Source organism: Rhineura floridana, chromosome 2 (genome assembly GCF_030035675.1).
Source record: "Rhineura floridana isolate rRhiFlo1 chromosome 2, rRhiFlo1.hap2, whole genome shotgun sequence".
NCBI classification, from domain to species: Eukaryota; Metazoa; Chordata; class Lepidosauria; order Squamata; family Rhineuridae; genus Rhineura; species Rhineura floridana.
The window spans coordinates 71,633,224-71,654,873 of NC_084481.1; the positions used below are offsets into that span (position 1 = coordinate 71,633,224).

Genomic DNA, 21,650 nt, shown 5'->3' on the forward strand with positions numbered 1-21,650 from the left:
TATAGTTTCCAAATCATGTGAAGTATTGGTTCCCCTCTATTCGGCGCTGATTAGGCTTCATCTTGAGTACTGTGTCCACTTCTGGTCACCGCACTTTAAGAAGGATGCAGACAAACTGGAATAGGTTCAGAGGAGGGCAACAAAGATTATCAGAGGACTGGAAAAAAGCCCTATGAGGAGAGACTGAAAGAACTGGATGTGTTCAGCCCTGAGAAGAGAAGACTGAGGGGAGCTATGATAGCACTGTTCAAGTACTTGAAAGGCTGCCACACAGAAGAGGGCCAGGATCTCTTCTCAATTGTCACAGAGTGCAGGACACAGAAAAATGGGCTCAAGTTGCAGGAAGCCAGATTTCAATGGAACATCAGGAAATACTTCCTGTTTATTTTGTTTATTTATTTTATTTTATGGCATTGCATTGCATTACATTTGTATACTGCCCCACAGCCGAAGCTCTCTGGGTGGTTTACAAGAATTAAAAACATTAAAAACAAATACACAAATCACATTTTTTAAAAAGCAATTTAAAAACACATGCTAAAATGCCTGGGAGAAGAGGAAAGTCTTGACCTGGCACCGAAGAGTTAACAGTGTTGGCGCCAGGCGCACCTCGTCAACTGCATCGTTCCATAATTTGGGGGCCACCACTGAGAAGGCCCTCTCCCTTGTTGCCAGACTCCGAGCTTCTCTCGCGGTAGGCACCCGGAGGAGGGCCTTGGATGTTAAGCGTAGTGGATGGGTGGGTCCATGTTGGGAGAGGCGGTCCATCAGGTATTGTGGTCCTAAGCTTTGTAAGGCTTTATAGGTTAAAACCAGCACCTTGAATCGAGCTCAGAAACATACAGGCAGCCAATGCAAGCGGGCTGTACAACAGTGGAACCAATTACCTAGGGAGGTGGTGGGCTCTCCAGCGCTAGAGGATGCAAGAGGCAGCTGGACAGCCACCTGTTGGGTATGCTTTAATTTGGATTCCTGCACTGAGCGGAGGTTGGACTTGATGGCCTTATAGACTCCTTCCACCTCTATGATTCTGTGACCCAAGGTTGAAGAACAGTTTCTTCAATAGAATGGTTCTTTTAAAACAAGTTGACAGGGAGTTGTTCTCCCCCCTCCCCCCATTAGTTTTGTCACTATTACCTTCAACAGTTCATTTAGCTAACATTTGTTTGCTGTGTAGGTGTCACAGTAATGATACTGTCTTCCTTCAAACAGGAGTTGGTGACTTTTCATTGTTTGTCTCAATAATTTTATCAATGTAGTTGGTGCTTTCATCTAATGTACCTTAAACATTATTTTTATTGCTTTTGTATCCGTTATGAATGAGAACAGTGACCGCTGTGGAGCAGATTCAGCCACTAGTAGCAGAATGCTGTAATGTCATTCCGTAAGAGAAAGTTGTACCCCCCCCCTGTGTGTGCGTGTGTACATACGTACACATCCCTCTGTATTATCTGTGATGTGTAACAGGAGGCTCCGTAACGAACCCTTTTGTCTCAACGGTTAGTATAGATTTTCAGCTGCTACTCTTGCTGTTGCTCCTTCTGAGTCAACCCTTATCGGAAGGCTTCCTCCCCAGGCCCCTGGGTAATAAAATGTCCTTTTGAGAGGATGTTTAATGATTTCCATTGTCGTGATCCAATTCAAATGGTGTCCAGCAAGTAAAATTAAGTTAGAAATCTTAATGTAATGTCTTCACTTTAACAGACCTCCACTAGCCAAGCTGTCTTTCGCCTGCAGTCTGGCATTTGCCAGCTTTTTCGAGAAACTCTCATTCACAAGGGGTTTGTGGAAATTCAGACTCCGAAGATTATTTCTGGTATGTGCTGGTTATTTATAATGGATTCAAATAAGTTCACAATTTTGGAGGCAGTATGGTAAGGGGAAGGGGATGGAGTGTCCTGCGCCAGAAAGCAATTCATTGATTTTAAGTCATCAGTTGCACATTAAAACTATTTTTTTAAAAGTTGCTGCTGTATCTTTTGGAAAAATAGAAAATTAGTGCACTCTCCAGTCCTCAGTGGGGAGAAACACAGGCTTATTTGTGTTGGCTTTTTCATCCGTTTAACCAGACTTGAAGATAAGCCCAGAAAAGTTAACTAGCCTGCTGAAAGGTTTTAGCCTGCTGGGGACTGGTAGAGAAGGGACAGAGAGCTTCATCCCTCTTGCAGCAGCCCACTGCATTTCCGTGCTGTGCGGAGAGGAGGAGAAAGAGGCGGCTTCCCTCCTCCAGCCCTCTCTCAGCTGGACACAGGCTGGATGCAATGCTCTGTCCCTCCTTTGTCAGCCCATTTGCTCACCTGAATGGAATTTCTTGTTGCCTGTGGCTACCAGGGTACTGCTTAAATACAAGGCTATTTTTCAACCAAAGGTTTTAGTAAGTGTATGAAACAAATGGAATTGAGTAGTTACAGCAGTGGCTGGCAAGAGCCAACTCATGCTAGTTGGACCCACAGACAGGCAGGCTACCTAGCCATCCCCTTTCATTGCTGTTGCCCGTATGAAACTGCAGTGTAGGAAAGAGTGGAATGTATAAAATATGTATTGTAACACCCACGTGCTTGCTCTAGTTGCTCTCTTCTCCTGCAAAGCCCCACCTGAATGTCCCTTGCCATGTTTCTCCTCATCTGGAACAGGCATCAGAACTGTCTGGGGTTTCAGTTAGTTTTAGTGACATAAAAAGGGAAACCAGTTGAGAAGTAGGGTTGGAGGGTCTCTCTTTGCCACACTCTAATGCACAAGACTTGGGCCTGTTCGCCCAGGCACATGGCATCAGGGTTATATCAACCAAAGGCATCCTAGGTTATTGCTATGGCCAGCTCTACTATTAGGCAGAGTGAGACAATATGTGCTGGGCCGGGGGCAGTGGCAACAGCCTCCACAGCCATTCCTCCTGAACTCTGATGCCTTTCCCCTTTTTTGGACATTAAAGCAGTGTTTGCCACAGGCCTTTCATCTACTCCCTAAGCTAGAATGCTGCGTTCAGGTGCAGTGGAGGATGCTATCCTATTGATAATGTTGAACTAAATTTCATCAGTCACTTTCTATAAGTGTAATGGGGAGGGGGAGAGCCATTTTGTTGTTTACATCAGGCAGTAAAATATCTAGGGCCAGTCCTGCGGGTGGTAGAGGTTGCTAAATTTATTACCTGCTCTTCACCAGTAGGTCCCAGGGTGAGTCACAACAATATAAAATACATTACTAAATACAGTTTAAAACAGATTGTTTTAAACCATCTGACCCTAGAATAAAATGTTTAAAAGCTAAATTTACATCTTTGACAGTGTACTTGCTGGATCATAAGTTGCAAGTAAAACTTCAAGGAATCAGAACAAAAATACTTAATGTTAGTGAGTTTGCCACGGCTTTATAGATCATTGCCTTTGTTTTTCAGCTGCCAGCGAAGGTGGTGCCAATGTATTTACTGTTTCCTACTTCAAAAGCAGTGCTTACCTTGCTCAGTCCCCACAGCTTTACAAGCAGATGTGTATTTGTGCTGATTTTGACAAGGTTTTCTGCATTGGGCCAGGTAAAGAAAGCTTTTTTTTTTTTGCCTTACTTGCTAATGCAGCAGTCATGCCTCTAGAGCAAGCGTGCACTAAATGTTGAGGTTATGCACGCACTGAGCCTTATGAAGCCTTTTCCTTTCTAATCTGCAAACCAAACAAAAGTTTCATGCAAAACGCTGCTAATCCAGATGGCAGTTTGACAGGGTTTGCAGGCAGAACAAATGTAATATTCACCGGATGTGAGAACTGTGAACAGAGCAATAGTGTTCTCTAGTGGTTGTTGAAGTATCATACAGCTGTTTCTGGCAGAGAAAAAGGTGACTACAAAGGGCCATAGCTCAGTGTTGGAGCATCTGCTTTGCATGCAGAAGGTCCCAAGTTCAATCCCTGGCATCTCCAGGTAGGGCTGGGAGAGACTCCTGCCTGAAGCCCTGGAGAACTGCTGTCTATCAGTGTAGACAGTATTGAGCTAATGGACCACTGGTCTGATTCCATATAAGCCAGTTTCCTGTGTTCCTCACTGTAAATGTTAATCTGTCGGTGTATGTAATGCAAGCCTACAAACCTGGCAATATTAGAGTTTTTTATTAATGTGCACTTGGCGGAAGTCAATAGATCCTAAATTAGACTGTGCAAAATATTTTCACATTCTGGACTTCCGGGAAGGGTGACTTAGCCTGTGCCTGCTTTTGAGACGGGCTCCTGCCTCAAAAGAAGCTTATTCAGATATATCAGTCAGTTTTTTCTTTTTTTTTTGACTGATTAAACTTCTCCCGGGTAGGGAGAAACGAAGAGATTAACCTCAAAGCCTATTTTTGTTGGGACGACCAGATCTCATTAATTTATGGGACGAGGTCCAGCCGACGAAGGTGGGACGGATTTTCAACAGCAAGCTCTATCTGTTAAAGCGAACGTTCATCTTATCTTCTAAGAGAGAACGCACTAACAGGCAAGCACCCTTCTTTCTATATTTTTCTTTTACTTGACTTAAATTGTTGCTGTTTAAAAGAGATTTGCCAGATTGATCGGTTTTTGACATCTCACTGGGGAGCCGTAACTTCTCTCTGCTACGCACTAATTAATAGCTTATCTCTGTTTTTGTTGCAAAAAGCTGTCCTGGATTTGCATTCTAAAGATACACACAGAAGAGGGATTTCTATTCCAGATTTTTATTTTGAAAAATATTATACTGTTTTGAGACTACTCTCTTTTTGGTCTATTTTATTTTGACGAATCTGTTTCTTGACGATTGCCATTAATTGTTTCGATCCTGGGAACTGCATTTTGTTTACTTAACTATTGGAGAGATAAGGCTGTCTGCTCTGTTTATACTGTGATGTCACCAAGTTTGGAGTATTAACCCAATTGTTGCTGAAATAAGAAGTGGTTTTCCTATATTTTTCTTTTAAAATGGCAATTAAGAAAGTGGCTGAGAATCTGGAAATAACTATGTTTCAGAAAATAATGGATGAGATTGAGATAACGAAAATTGAATTGAGTAAAATGAAGCAGGAGATTAAAGATATAAGGGTCCCTGTGAGAGAGGTGACCCTGGAAGGGGTCCCTGTGAGAGAGGAGACCCCGGAGATTGGAACAGGGGTCCCTGTGAGAGAGGAGACCCTGGAGACTGGAATAGGGGTCCCTGTGAGAGAGGAGATCCCGGAGATTGGAACAAACGTGGAACAGGAACAAGATTTGGAGTCTATGGACTTTAGAAATAAAATCTATTGTTTGGAACTCAATGTTATCTCTGAAGAAATTAATGAAGATTCTAGAGATAAAGTTATCAATGGCATGGATTATCTTCTGGACTGGAATGATGTGATGGAGCCCAATATAGAGAAAATCTATGGAATTAACTGCAGCCATGTGACAATGGAAAAACTTTTAAGAGATGACCCAGTGTATTTTGAAAAAAAGAACAGAGATATGATTTTACAGCAGTATTTCAGCAACCTATTCAGAATGGATGGCAAGAAAATATTTGGGATAGAGGTAATTCCCATCAGACTCTTACTATATGACTATGGCTTTGACAGCAAGATTATTATGGAATACTGATAATGGAAGATTGGATATTGAAATTACTGGACTTAACAAGACTACTGAAGATGGAAGATGGAAAATGGAACTAATAGAGATAATAGAACAATGGCTACTGAAATTACTGAACCTAACAGATTCTGATGTGATGGATTAATTGAAATGTTTATTTTGACTATGGTTATGACAATAAGATTATCATAATTAGTAATGAGATGGATTAATCGATATGCTTATCTGGAAAAAAAAATTGATAGATATATTTCTTAAAGAATTGAAATCTCTCTTTGACTTTTTGTGGAAAGAATAAAGTAATGTTTATGAGATTTGATGATTAAGTAAGATAACTACTGGAGGAAAGTGATTTTATAATATGACTTAAGAGACAGGATTGCTATATATTATAGACTTATAACTGATTTGATCTTTGACAAATGGGAAGTCAATATTTTACTCTTTATTTTTTATTTTTGTTTTTTTTTTTTTTTTCTTTTTGTTTAACTATTTTTGATTTTGTTTTTTGTCTTTGAATGTTTTATGATTTTGTCTTGTATGTTTTATGAAAATTTGAATAAAAATTATTGAAAAAAAAAACAAAATATTTTCACATTCTATTTCACAATATATCAATTCTGTTGATATAAGCAACATAGTTAGCACGTGCTTATCTTCTCACTCCCCTTCCCTGAGCTATAAGTTACGGAGGACTGTACTCTTTTTTGCATGGTAAAGGAATAGGTGTACTCTTCATGTCCACCCCACACATGATGGTATGCATGAACCAGGTATTCCACGCCAAAGTTGCATCACTTTAGCCCCCCCCCCTGCACAAAGTAATGTTGACATAGAAACCCTGGATCATAAGTACCAGGAAAACAAGTGGTGTGGAGATAGAGATGTAGCTCCTTGACCATGGCAGGAGAAACGCCAACCTGGGTAATACACGAACTGGAGAGAGAGAGATATATATATATATAAGGCACTTTTAACAACTCTTAAGTCCCACCCACCAACTTCTTTGTTGGCTTTTATAGTTTCATGATGGTAATCAGAGACCTTTGTGTGCTACTGTCCCAAGTCCTCCTTAGTCCCTGGCTCACTTTATTCATCCATGTCCCTGACACCCATGGGGATAGCTTGGGCTGTGCAGTTTTCAAGGTAGGAGCTGTCCTTTCAAGCCACAAAAAGCCCTGGTTTTGTCCCATGTCTGCTTTAATGCCTAACCCCCAAACCTAAGAGCATGGACAGCTGCAGAACTGATATCTCCAAAGACTGGTTAAAATCAAGGTCTCACTAAAGCCCCATTTGACTTTCTAGGCTGCTTCTATATTTTTGCATAGTAACTAGTTTGTGGACTGTGTCCTGTTCTCCAAAAACTGATTTTTAGCTAACACTTTCCACTCTTATTTTTTTAAATCCATCATTTCTTGCAAAGACTGCTTCTCCTGATAGGTGGGCTGTTATTTCTCAGATAAGCCTCAGTAAGGAAAAATGACCAGAAAACTTGCAGAAATGATACTGCCATATTACTCATTTTGGTGTTTGAGAAGGTTTTCCCTGACAGGAGAATAGACTCCTGCTTCAAATAAGAGCTGCTGTTCTTCCTACTTGTAAAATGTAATTTGGTGCTACAGTGTCTGTCTGAGACTAGGTTTACGCATACTTGTTTGTTTAAGATGTTAAAGCTATTTATAAACTGCCCCCTTCTTTTGTAGTGTTTAGAGCAGAAGACTCTAATACCCATAGACACCTGACAGAGTTTGTTGGTCTGGATATTGAAATGTCCTTTAATTACCATTATCATGAAGTGATGGATGAGATCGCAGACACCATGGTGCAGATATTCAAAGGACTCCAAGAAAGGTAAAAAAGAAAAATGTTAAGACTATAGAAACTGAGGAAAACAAGAATGTTATAAAAACAATAGTAAATATAGTTTACCTTTATGCAATCATGAATATACTTTCTGGCTACCCTTTGCTTCATACATGAATGGATTAGAGAAATCCCATGCTCTTGCTTTCTGTCATGAGCATAGCTTGTCTGAATGTTGTCTGAAGTGCCAGTGCTAATGTGTGTTTGTATCAGAGAGAGAGAGTTTGCATCTTGTCTTTTAGGAAAGAGACATAAAAATGCCCTCTTCTCAGATGTATCTGTAATCAGGGTAACTTCAACTATCTGAGCACCAAATTTCAGCTTTCAGTATCTTGTGGAACTATCTGAACCATTTTTGATATAGTTAACAAGGCACAAACATGATGGAGCACGTGAACAGAGATAAATCATTTTCTTTCTGTTGAAGAGCCCTAAGTCAATGAAAAAATAGAATGGCAGTAGGTTAAAGGCGAGCATAAATACGTATTTGTATCTTCAGTGCAGAATAAACAAATGGAATTCATTGCCATTAGTTGTGAAGGCTATTAGTGTTGATGGCTTCTTAAAAGGATTATTCATGAATAGGCTTTTTTTTTGTTTAATGGCTAAGAAGAAATCCCAATCTCCACGTTAACATGGGGTGGTATCTCGACCCTTTGCCCTGTTTGTCAGCTTCAAAGGGGCATTGGACCAGCCACTGTTGGATATGGAGTGCTGGACTATAGGGCTCTTTAGTCTGATACAGCATGAGAATTCTTGTCCTTGCTCTGCTAAATAACCAGATTTCTTGTTGTACCAAGACATAACATCCTTTTTGTCCCTAGTAATCTTCTTTCTAGACTGGGGTAGGCAGAAGGGAGATTTGTAGCACATCACAAAGATTTTTTTTTATTCCAAGTTCTTTAACAAAAGCAACTTTTTTTTTAAACTTGGCTGCTGAAACAAAGACAAATGGGGGCGGAGGACAAATTGTGTGTGTGTGTGTGTGTGTGTGTGTGTGTGAGAGAGAGAGAGAGGGAGAGAGGGGGAGGGAGAGGGGGAGGGAGGGGGAGGGGGAGGGGGAGGGAGGGGGAGGGGGAGGGAGGGGGAGAGAGAGGGAGGGGGAGGGAGGGGGAGAGGGAGGGAGGGGGAGGGAGGGGGAGAGGGAGGGAGAGAGAGAGGGAGGGAGAGAGAGAGGGAGAGAGAGAGAGAGAGAAAGGGCAGTAAAGTTAGTGTTGGTCCTGAAAACAAATTCCTGGACCAAGATGCACTTGGAAGTGCCTTGTTCTTTAATTTTAAAAGTTTGCCCGCCCCTCTTTCTAAGCTATTATTTACACTTGGCTCTAGCTGGCAGACTAAAGATTTGTAGGAAAAAAATAGACCTCTCTAGATCCACCCACCCCTGTCCTAGACTACAGAAAGATGAGTATAAATGTGCCATGGGCATGATGTACAGCCACTTTGCCCATCTTAGAATTGAGTTGCAGGCCATGAACTGTTTCCTTTTGCTGTTTTGCTGTGGTTGATTGTGTGTTGGGTTTCCCACCCACTTCTGACCACAGCTTCTTGGATTGCATTGGAGGACAACTGAATTTGGCTGCTTTTTAGAAAGTGCGGAGTTGCTCAGAAGCCTTCCCTTCCCACAAATGGACTGCCACACAGCCACATAGATTGCAGCTAGTATTACCATCAGGACTTTAGCCTCAAACCTCATAGAGGACAAATTTATGAAATTCTGGAGGATGGTTAGACTTGCAGCTTGGGAATGCTTCTGGACCAGAGTTCCCTTCTAGCTAATGCCCAGCTTGAAGCTGTGGCCTGGAGCACATTTTATTCACTTCAGCTGATTTGCCAGCTTTTTGTTGAAAAGAGCAATCTAAACGCAGTAGTGCATGCCCTGATAACCCCTGTAGTTGGCTGCTGTAATACACTCAACAGAAGTGAGGATGCCTAGAAACTGAAACTGGTTCAGAATACAGCAGCCAGATTGATTTTCTGGCTTTAGCTGCTGGGAGCATATAATCTGTTCTATGAGATTCATGGTTGCCAGTTTGTTTCCAGGCTAAATTCAAGTGCTGATGTTTTCCTTTAGGACCCTTCATAGTCTCCACTCAGGATACCTGAGGAGCCTTCATGTGTTCCTTCTCCAATCCCTGAGATCTGGTGATGAAAATCTCCTGGCTTTTCCGCCATCTCTTAGGCTGGAAAGAAGGTTGTTGATTGTGGCATGGTGTCAGAGTGAGCTCTTGTGGTGAAGAATGGTACTGCCTTTCTATTCTGTGGCTTTGCTTTTGTTAAAAATCACATTCTCTTTTACGTGAAGGTTTCAAACTGAAATTCAGACTGTGAGCAAACAATTTCCATGTGAACCATTCAAGTTCTTGGAGCCAACTCTGAGGCTGGAGTACCGAGAAGCTCTGGCCATGCTTCGGGAAGCTGGAGTAGAGATGGGCGATGAAGATGATCTCAGGTACATGTTCATGTTTTTGGCAAGGATTGGTGCCTTCTATTGGTGTTGCGGATGTAATCAGTTCTGAGCTACGGTTGGATTGCACTTCACTATAAAAACAGCTCATGCCTCACCGGAATCCTAACATAAGTCTCTGCCGCTGTTTTAGGAATTGTAAAGAAACACCTCATTAAGATAAATCTCCTTCTTGAGGATGTTATGTATGAAGAGCCTCTGCGACACTGCTCTCGCCCCATTCCAAGTGGCATATGAAATATCTGAACTAGAACAAAAAGCTAAGCTCTGGATAGAGGGAGCATATCTGGGGGTGTGGCATAGGGCTGAGTACACAGCTGTACCCATTGCCTTATATGAGCCTGAAGCCTCTCTTCTCCCTTTTTTCATGATGAAGTAGTGAGAAGAATCCCAATCCTAGACCATCCAGAGCAGTGTGGCAGCTTCTCCCTTCAGTAAACTATGATTGAAAGCTTACAGATTAAATTTGTATTCTGCACAAGATAAGGAAATCTGACTTATACTTCTGCATACTACCTTCTTTATAGAGAATTGAACTATGTTCCTTATAGAGGATCAAACGTCCTAACAACTTAGTCATATGCATGTTTATTCAGAAGTGCATCTGTTGGAAGTCAGTGGGTCTTATTCCTATGTAAGTGTACCTAGGAAATAGTACTTATGATGCAGTATAGTTTCTGTATAATGAAGATGCAACTCAGTGTAAATCAGTGGCAGCTTACTTTCTGTCTGTTTTTCTCCCCAGATAGTTGTCATGTCTCTTTATAGATGCATGGTACCTCAAGAGTAAACAGATGTAGTGACCCTCTACCACAGGGGTTGCCAACCTTTTTGGACCATAGGGCACATTTCAAATTTTGAGAGAGTGCTGGGGGCGCCAGTCATAAAATGGCTGCCATGATGATGTGGCATAACACAAAATGGTTGAATAGGAGCTTGGTATAACACAAAATTAGACAGTATGTCCACACTAGAAAAGGCTTAACCTGTTGAATTTCTGCCTGCTGCACAGTTGTTAAAGTGCAAGAACCCCGTTTTTCACCAATGACAACCCTAAACCAAAGCCTAGGCTGCTATCCTGTACCCACTTACCTGAAAGTAAGCCCCATTAAACACAAAATACTTCCTTCTGAGTAGACATGTATACCATTGTACTGAATTCTTAATGAGTCCCTGAGGAAACATGCCTAAGCCTCCTTGCAAAGTTTTCATATTTGCCTTTTGTGGGGAGGGGGATTCTTTAACATGCACCCATACTTATTATGTAGTAGTATTTGCAGAATGTATCTTCTAAGCATCACCTGAACTCAGTCAAACCCAGTACAGGAAAGATGCATCCTGGTTGCTAGGGAAAAAGGAAGGGCAAACTATGGGGATTCCAAGGACTAGAAAAAGAGACAGAAGCAGAAAAGGTGCATTAAAAGAGAGCAAAAAACAACAGCTCTTTAAGACCCCAGAGATTTTTATTGTGTGGTGTCCAAACAACTCACTTATCAATCACAACTCTGACTTCACTCATTGGCCAAAAACGCTGACAGGCAGAAGCATCCAGGCTGGCTCTTTTCATAGAAATTGCTTAGAAGGGTACCTGCACATTTTGCTCCATAATGTCCTTTCAAGGAGGGCTAAAGACTTCCTTTTCTAAAAAAAATGAAAACTCAGATTCAGCGCTGCTAAAGGCCTTTGTGGGCACCATGATGCCTGTGGGTGACAGGTTGGTGCCCCCTGCTATACCACAAAAGAAAATGGTATACCATTGCCTCTTATGCTATAAGAATTTTAGTAGTGTCTTTTTTAAGAATTTCAGTGGCACTTTGAATTGTCTGAAGTTAGGAACCAGTGATCCTAAGTGTAGTGTGCCTTAAGATGCCAGCTTATGTGATTCCCAGTTGTGTACTAGAGAGTTGAAAGTGTATAGGGAGGACATTTGCACATTCTTGGCAGGAAGCCAAGTGTACTGTACCAGTACTCATCTTGGGACTGATATACATATGCAGAAAAACTAGGAGAGTGAATTCTTGCCTAGGAGCTACTTTGAATGCAATATGTATGGAAAAGCAGTATAGAGATAAAGTGACTATGACAAAGGCCACCCCTGCATAGTAGACTGTACCAGATCAGTGTCCATTAGTCATGTGGCCAAGTGGGAAGCAGCCTGGGATAAAGCCCACAGCAGGTTTAGACAGTAGGTATGAAAACAGCCATTCCTGATTGTACAGTTGGAATTGTCTGGGGTCCTTGACCCATCATACAGTTTCACATTCTGCCAGGGTTGGCCTAAAACATCAAATGGCATACAACACATTAAATTTTTAGCTTAACTGTTTGTTTTGATTATATTTTGAATTTTTAAAAATACCTGTTTATAACTATTGTCTTTTATTGACAGTGTTAGTGTGTGTTTTCTTTTTTTGTAAACTGATTAGAGGTTCTATTACAATCTAGTGGTATATAAATGTTGATAAATTTTGCAAATTTGCAAGGAGCAGTGCACAAAGTCTTAAGTTCCATAGCTACTTAGAGGCATGCATTGTAAAAACCACACACTGCTTTCATTTGACCCTCAAAATCTTTGGTTTCAGCACACCAAGTGAAAAACTCTTGGGCCGTCTGGTGAAAGAAAAGGTAAAGCGTTCTTAAAAAATTATGGTCACTCCTTAATATAGCAATAAAGTATATTTTTGAGCAAGGTTTGAGCAGGTATGCTTGCCACAGAAAACTGCTATATGTAATTGTAGCAGATCATTTTTATATATAATTTTATGTCATTTTTTTAGAATCTGCATGATACTATCACATTTAAATACTCTAAACTTGTTGGAATTGATTGGCAATCATGTGTGTTGAATTTTTGGTGGGCTTTTAATGAGCATTTTATATGGAGTTTTATATGATTTTTATTTTGAAAAACCACTTTCCTTTTAAAAATCTTAATTTGATTTATATTTGGTCTTCTGCAGTATGACACAGACTTCTATATTCTTGACAAATATCCTCTGGCTGTGAGACCTTTCTATACAATGCCAGACCCAGCAAATCCTGTAAGTAAAGTTTTATATGTCTCATCAATATTTTGAGAAATGTTGATGGAACATTGTCGGCCATATTGAAGTGTCAATAAAGGCCCAGCCTGGCATGGATTTTGTGCTACAGGTACAACATTAAACATGTAGTAAGTTTGTTAAGTAGGTATGGATCTCATAATTTGAACTGATCATTGTCTGTCACCTAATGTCTCATAGTTATCCTGCAGCATATTTACAGAAAGCAGTGGTTGAATACGCCTTGGCTTGAGGCAGTTCTGGGTTTCACTTGTGCTGCATGCAAATAGTCTGTACTGAAGCAGCAGTTTATAGGGTCAGGCATAGAGTTTCCAATACAAATACGTCTTGTCATGACAGTATCGGAAACCAACCCATCTCAAGCACTGGTGGATCATGTTACCATTAGTAATCTTGTACCTGTACTCCTTCACTTCCCCTGCATATTGTGCCAGGGCATAGCATGATTGTGAGGAGAGGCTGAGAACAGGGGCACTACCCTATAATCCTATTCCCTAGCAATGGAAAATAGCTTGAGACAAGTGAAGAAAAGCAGAAGGTCTCTTTGGTGCTTCTTGCCAAATACAGAATTCAGCTTTAGCTAAGCTTTGGTTTCAATATGCTTATGCTTTAAATTGAGAATCGCCTTGAGCAAATTGGGAAAGGTGACTTACAAAAGCTAAGAATTAACAGTTATTAGTCTTAGTGGAAAAATTAAATGCCACTATTTAAATTTAAGGAGCCCCATTCATCTCTTGGACACTTTCTGGTGCACTTCTAGGAGCAATCATAACATTGGTTTGATCCACCAAAGCAGTTCTTATGAGGGCACTTCAGTTTTTAGAGTGCTAAGTGTCTTGGAAGTTCACAAGAGGGGTATCAAGGAAATTGCCTTTGTGGCTCAGAGGGATTGTTCCTATTCTCTGTGATTTATTGATCACTTTTTAAGAGGCCGTCACTAGAGAAGTCCACAATCAATTATATATAGTGTAAGTTTTATTTTGCTAGATAGGGCTGGAGGACATTCCTGGTTAGGGATGACTCCTCCTACTGGTCGTGACAGGCAGGGTCTCTAAACTTCTTAGTCTCCTCTCCAGGGGGAGGAGTCTTCCCTGTCTCCAGACCAGCCCTGCCTGCAGTCAGTGAAGGTTGGGTCGTTTCTTCTCTCTGGTCACAACTTCCTTTTGTCTGTTATTTCCTGTTTTTTGCTACACAAATGTCAAAACCCCTCAGTAGAGCTAGAGATTTGAAAGAGTGGGTCCAATTCCACTTGCTGCCCATCCTGTCCACAAGGTTAAAAGGTGTACTTTGGGGCACCAATGGCACCTCTTTGTTGGATCTGGATCTCTCCTCCTTCCCTTCCACATGCTCCTTCAGGAACTGAAACAATGCTAGCAGCAGGATTTTTTCCAACTACAACTCTTGTGATCTCCAGTGCACAAAGATGCTGCTGTGGTACTAACGGTCTCAGTGTCTTCAGTTTTGAAAGGAGTATACGCAAAGGGAGGAAGGTCTGTCTTCTCCATGGGAACCAGGATGGGATGGTGTGAGCAGAATCAAGGCAGATGTCCGGCCTGCTCAAGGTGGGCTGTGTTGAATGCTCTGAATCTGCTTGCAGGAATCAAGCAAGGATGTTCACCTGCATAAACACCCAACTTTTATGACAACCTTAGATTTATCTGCACCCTATCCAGTCTTGTATCTGCACATACCACCTGCCAAATTTTTCATGCCATTTATTAAAATACAACCTTTCATTTAAGAAAACCTCCAACTCCTATGATATGTTCATGAGAGGAGAAGAGATTTTGTCCGGGGCTCAGCGAATTCATGATCCACAGCTGCTGACTGAGAGAGCCTTGCATCATGGCATTGGTAATACTTCAGTTCTAGCTACTCAGTGAGAGGATATATATGTTAAACATCTTGTCTCTATTAACTTTCAGATCAGTGCATATGATGAGGATATGGTGGGAGGAGGGATTAAAGCAGGAAATGGAAGCCTTATTCTTTGTATAAAAGCATAATGTTTTAGAACCAGACATTAATTAGTTAAATGTGGTTCCCATTGAAATCAATGGTACTTAACTTTTCATGTTTATTTTAATAGGACCTAAGTGTAGTATTTTAATATTGATGCAATCTAGTGTCTTGAATGTTCTAATTTTAAGGAAATGTTGAGATTGTTGCATTAATAATACTTACCCGCAGTATTTTAAGCAATGAAAATAAATTAACCTTAGGGAGTTGATGTAGTGTCTCATCTGAACTATAAGTCAAGAAGTTTCTGCTGACCTTAGAAATCAGTAGGTATCCTTTAGCCTCTGCACCCATTTTGAAATATAGAGATGATAGACCTTACAGCGTGGTTATAGGGACTACAAGCAGATAATACATATGTAAAACATTTTGAACACTCTAAGAGTGCTGCTGCTAATAGTTGCATCATATTTTGTAAATATACACATAATTCTTAAATTTGATTATCATTCCCATGGACTCTAGTATATGAATCTGTTTTGGGGGGGATTTTTATTGGATAGGTTACACATGTGTTGAATATATATTAAACAAGGTATCTATCCAGCACTGAACATCTCGGAGTGACAGCTCTAGCAGATGTAAACAGCCTTCTGCTGATCCTTTTTCTAGAGCTTTTTGTTGCTGATGAAAAAGAAATGGTAGATGTACAGGGGAGTGCCAAGCTCTGATGTTGACCCACGCTGCTGGGAATTGGAGTGGGAGAGGGGAATAGTTTGGGCCTTCCTCCATAGGCTGCTTTGAACAATCCAATTCCAGAAAAACGGTGTGGTAAGTGGGATAATAAGCCTTCACCCATGCCCCATACCATCCACAGGACACAGCATTACAGAATCTTATACTTGCACACAAAGCAACGCACCCACTTCCCCATGATCCTTTCTCCTCAAAGAAGGGATACAAAAATGATGAGGGCATCATCATGTGCTGATGTATTCATCACCCTCATTGAAGAGCAGGACATTAGGAGGTGATATATGTTGCACTGACAGGTACACTTGTGTGTAGGGGATGCACAACATTAGTTGCATAATCCCTTTCCAAAGGAGACATACTAGATTAGACCATAAAAACATTTTTATTTGAATTTATTTTGTGCCTTAAAATCCTGCCTCCTGCATTGTGATGTGCTGCTAATTTTTTTAATCTGATGTTTTATTGTATCTTTACTGTTTTTGTTGTGAACTGCCTTGAATACTTTTATGTCAAAGTTGGTATATAAATAAATACAAATGTACATTTGGGGGCACTGTACAGAGTGTTGTAGAAGTGAAATTGACATAACCACTATTCTAAAGAGAGTAACTTTTTTTCTTAGCAACACAGAACAAGGGTTTTTAACAGGCTTTTAGCCACAAAGCCTCACTTTTAAGGGTAGCTGTTCCAGGGAATTTTTGCCAAGTCAGATGCTTCTGTTTTGTAGAACATTTGCAAATCTTATTGCTGTTATAGTTCCATCTATCCAAAAGCTCACAGGCCCTTCAGATACAGTGCCTTGTAAAAGTAATCAGACCCCTGACCAATGCTCTCATATTACTGAATTACAAATGGTACATTGTAATTTCGTTCTGTATGATATTTTATTTTGAAACACTGAAACTCAGAATCAATTATTGTAAGGTGACATTGGTTTTATGTTGGGAAATGTTTGTAAGAAACATAAAAAACTGAAACATGTTGCTTGCATAACTATTCAACCCCCACACATTAATATTTGGTTTGGTAGAGCCACCTTTTGCTGCAATAACAGTTTTAAGTCATTTGGGGTAGGTATGTACCAACTCTGCACACAGTGTTAGAGGGATTTTGGCCCATTCTTCTTGGCAGATTTGCTCCAGGTCATTCAGGTTGGTTGGACGTTGCTTGTGGAGCACAATTTTCAAAGAGTGCCACAGATTCTCAATGAGATTGAGATCAGGACTTTGACTGGGCCACTGTAGGACATCCACCTTTTTGTTCTTGAGCCACTCCAGTGTTGCTTTGGCCTTGTGCTTGGGATCATTGTCCTGCTGAAAGGTGAATTTCCTCCTAAGCTTCAGTTTTTTAGTGGACTGAAGCAGGTTCTCTTGCAGTATTTCCCTGTATTTTGCTCCATCCATTCTTCCTTCAGTTTTAACAAGATGCCCAGTCCCTGCTAATGAGAAGCATCCCCACAGCATGATGCTGCCACCACCATACTTCACTGTAGGGATGGTGTGTCTTGAGGCATGGGCAGTGTTAGGTTTGCGTCACACATAGCGCTTTGGGTTTAGGCAGAAAGCTCTATCTTGGTCTCATCTGACCACAAAACCTTTTCCAATATCGCAGCTGGGGCACTCTCATGCTTTCTGGCAAACTCCAGATGTGCTTTCAGATGGTACTTTGGAGTTACAGCTTCTTTCTTGCCACCCTCCCATACAGGCCAGTGTTATGCAGAGCTCTTGATATGGTTGACTGATGCACCATTACTCCACTCCCAGCCACTGAACTCTGTAGCTCCTTCAAAGTGATTGTTGGCCTCCCTGTGGCTTCTCTCACAAGTTTTCTCCTTGTTCAAGCGCTGAGTTTTGAGGGACAACCTTTTCTTGGTAGTGCCTGGGTGGTGTGATGCAGCTTCAACTTCCTGATTATTGATCCAGCTGTGCTCAGTGGGATATCCAAACACTTAGATATTGGTTTGTACCCTTTTCCTAATCTATGCATTTGTATTACATTATTTCTTTCTTCTGTGGAATGCTCTTTGGTCTTCATTTTCCTTCAGATCCACAGCCTGACCAATGATCCTTCAACAGTGGGGTTTTTATCCTGACAATGTGACAGCAACTTTGATGGTTCACAGGTGGAGGCCAGTAAGGTAACTGTGTCCCCGACAGGGCAATTTTTTTCATCTGTTTAAATTGGGAGCTTCCACAGCACAGTTTTGAATACTTATGCAAGCAACATGTTTCAGTTTTTTATGTTTCTTACAAACATTTCCCAAAGTAAAACCAATGTCACCTCACAATAATTGATTCTGAGTTTCAGTGTTTCAAAATAAAACATCATACAGAACGAAATTGCAATGTACCATTTGTAATTCAGTAATATGAGAGCATTGGTCAGGGGTCTGATTACTTTTGCAAGGCACTGTAAGTTGCACTGAAAGGTACACTTGTAGGGGATGCACAAAAGTGGATTTGGACACCTCCAGTTCTTTTAGAATAATCATTTTATCACTTGGTGAGTGTGTAGGCATTTCTTAATTGTTGAAGGGAAGTTTAAGTTTATTGCCCTGAGGTAGCATGTTGGTTACAGAAAAAAACAGGTGGTCCAGAGGATAATGGATTGTCCCTTTGCCTATACTATAATAGGGCCTAAAGCAATATCTAATATCCTGTGGACTTTGGAGGGTCCTTTGAATCTGTGTTCAACTCTTATCCAGTGCTGCAGCTCATATCTCCAGTTCATTTTTTAACAGCAGCAACAGGCTAAAGACATTGGATACTAAGCACTGGATTTGTGCAAAATAATAATAATCTGTTGGGCTTTGTGGGAAGGGGGGGGTCTGGAAACTACCCGACTTTTGAGTAATATCACTTCTTTCTACACTACTGGATGCTTTTCCCATGATGCTTATGAGAATAAGACCTGAAGTAAAATAAATTGTTTCCTTTTCAGATTTAGAGAAAATCAAGGCTTACATTGATTCTTTTCGTTTTGGTGCACCTCCCCATGCTGGTGGTGGCATAGGTAATGTAGTTTATTTTATTTTATTTCTGATCTAGCCCTGGATTATCATCAGATGTAAGGACAGTGTTACAGCAAAGATGATAGCATTTGAGTTTAATAACCTGCATTTACCAGGGATGTGTATGTTTGAGAAATATTCTAAGCTGCTTATCTCTGAGCTTTATAAAACAATTCAGGCTGTAAGCTTTGCTTTTTATGAAACAATTATCACAAGAAGTAATTGGACAGTATTCAAAAGCCCACAATCAAAGGAGAAAATCCTACTTCTTGTTAGCTGTGGTATGTGTTTCTTTCCCTGTTCCCACTAGGAAAGGAAATAGTTCTCTATTTGATAGGGATTTATTCCTACTGTTTATGCAGGTAATGATGTGTCTGGAATACTCAGTGCTTTTTGATGAGACTTATTTAATACCCAGTAGTTGTATTCAGGCCAAACTTTGACATTTTGAGGGGAAATGCAGGCTTACCAACCCTATTTTTCCCTCATGATGCTAACTGAGGGGAGGATTCAGGAAGTATTTTACAAGGAAAATCAGAGAAGGTTGGGATTAGCCTTTTGCCTTCCTCCCCTCTGCTCATGTTTTTTATCCCGGTCAGGCTTGGAAATCAGGCTAGGGGTGGATTTACAGGAAAGGATCAGTGAGCAGCCTTGTCCTAGAAATGCCGTCCTGCGTTCTCTTTTATCTTGGTAAACACAGTGCTGGATCCCACATCTGCCAGACTAAATTCTGGTTTGGCCTGCTGTTCACTATAAAAAAACCCCAAAAAAGTTGGATGTTAAAATTTCAGATTGTGGAACCTTTTGGATAAGACTGATTTAAACAGAAATAGAAATGACACATTTTGAAGAATTTGTTGCAGTGATCCATAAAATGAGTTTTCAGCTTAGCTTGCACGTACTTGCCATGATCCAGTGATTTTTCCTGGAGATCTAATTAGTGCATGGTAGTCTTTAAGGAATGAAGTCTCTCTCAGCAGAAGCAAATGGGATAGCCTGCTGTGCATATGAGGCTTGCATTGTGGTGATGTTATATCAATTTTTTGTTGAACATGCACACAGCTGGAAAGCAAGGCACTTTGCATTTAATAAGGACATCTTTTTAGCACGTGTGGCAATTCAAACTATGTTCAGAATCAATTGTTGCAACTTTTATTTTTCTCTGTGGCTTTATCATGGCTCAATTCAGACACCACACTAAACTATGGTTTGTGCTAACCATAGCTAAGGACCCACAGCATGGTTTGAGCTTCCAAATGTACAACAGACAAATAATGGTTGAAATGTTTTTCTGCTTTCATTTTCCATTTACCAAATACTCTGCTTCATGCATCCACTTTCATCTTCACAGTGCAGCAGTGCCTTGAGGCAGAGGTGTGTGTGTGTGTGTGTGTTTAATGACTCATGAATTCAAATGTAACAGGAAACCAGTTTTTATAAATTGTGACTTACAACCCATCTTCATACCATGGTTTGATTCTCTGGTTTGGTGGCCCCTGGTTTGGTTTGTGAACTAACATGGGTTTAATTTTAAAAATCATGTCTGTGGACATTGTATGAGGCCAGTATAATCCATGCTTTTGTACTTTCTGCTATCTTTCTTTGTCATCATGACAAGCCGTGGAAAGACTTGGGCTCGCACACTCTTATTCCTCCTGCACAGCCAACAAAAGGATATTGGAAGCATTTCTTTCTCTTTTTGATTAGCTGTACCTTGGTGTTTCATCCAAGCCCAACAAACTGTGATTAACCTTAACTGTGTTTCAATTAATTATGTTTTAGGGTTTGGATGACATGCTAAATTTTAATTAATTAAAAACTAAAATGAAATCTTCCTACCTCATGGAAGCATGAGGATGTGCATGAGTCCAAGGCTTGATATGACTCATTTACATCACAATAAACCACGGTTTATCATGACAACTGAATCAGCCCATTCTCTTTGTTCATGTATATCTGTATATATCTATATATATATACACACACACAACTCAGTCTTCCAGCTGATTAGACTGGATTTAATTTTCACAGGGTTGGAAAGAGTTACTATGCTGTATCTTGGATTGAGCAATGTCAGACAAACATCCATGTTTCCTCGTGATCCTAAACGTCTAACACCTTAAGGAGACTACAGTGAGTTTGAAAGTTTGCGCCTGCTCTCAACAACCCAACATAAATGCAACGTGCAATGGAAGGATATCTAACCTACTAAAGTGCCACAATAACAAATGTTCAACTAATTTGTTACTAATAATTAAGTCAGCAATGTTAACAGACTTGAGTTCTGGAGTAGAAAATGTCATCTTTTTATGAAAACCTATTTGAAGTTAAGGGTACTGTTAGCATCTTCTACTTCACAGGTTACTAAACACTTGTATTTTAATAAATTTCATAGTTGTATAATGACATTTGTTTTTTAAAATATATGGCAACAAAGTACTAGATTTCAACCTATAGAATTTGATCAACAGTAATAAGAGAAGATTACAAAGTAGTGAGTTGGACAAGGATTATTTTGAGAAATAACATGGGGAATACTGGACTAAGATTGGTTTTACTAAATTGTAAATGCAGGTTGCAATAAAACTCCTTAACTATCAATTCTCTGTGTCTTTTTTCAACATTTTAGAATTTGTCTTTATTTTTCTTCTCCTAATAGGCTATGTTCAGATTATTCTCTCATAACTTGTGAAACCACAGTATTGTCTTTTTCAGTACTAGAAAATAAATTTAAGCTGCTGAGCCATGAAACTTGCTGTGTGACCCTGCCTCTTAACCTTCCTCGACGGACTATTGAGAATATAATAGGTTGTTTCTAGTGCTGGTCCTACTCAGAGCAGATCCACTGAAATTTATTGACATTACTTAAGTTTACTCTTGAGTAGAACTTAGTTTTATGCATACCACCTGCGCTCCTTAGCAGATTTAGACTTTATTTTATATCCGGCACTTCCTCCCAGAAGGAGCCCAGGGTG

At 40.3% G+C, this 21,650-nt stretch overlaps 1 protein-coding gene across 2 annotated transcripts in view; it reads left to right on the plus strand.

Moving 5' to 3' along the window:
* Nucleotides 1-21,276, plus strand: part of DARS1 (aspartyl-tRNA synthetase 1) — an 82,666-nt gene extending 61,390 nt beyond the window's left edge. For both annotated transcript variants that reach the window (XM_061608905.1, XM_061608906.1), the window contains 9 exons: nt 1,705-1,816; nt 3,392-3,526; nt 7,265-7,412; nt 9,727-9,873; nt 12,471-12,513; nt 12,849-12,929; nt 14,693-14,804; nt 18,606-18,677; nt 20,707-21,276. In XM_061608905.1, the coding sequence (XP_061464889.1) occupies nt 1,705-1,816; nt 3,392-3,526; nt 7,265-7,412; nt 9,727-9,873; nt 12,471-12,513; nt 12,849-12,929; nt 14,693-14,804; nt 18,606-18,677; nt 20,707-20,798 (942 nt within the window). In that variant the 3' untranslated portion in view covers nt 20,799-21,276. The remainder of the gene's footprint in view (nt 1-1,704; nt 1,817-3,391; nt 3,527-7,264; nt 7,413-9,726; nt 9,874-12,470; nt 12,514-12,848; nt 12,930-14,692; nt 14,805-18,605; nt 18,678-20,706) is intronic.
* Nucleotides 21,277-21,650: the final 374 nt, after the last annotated feature.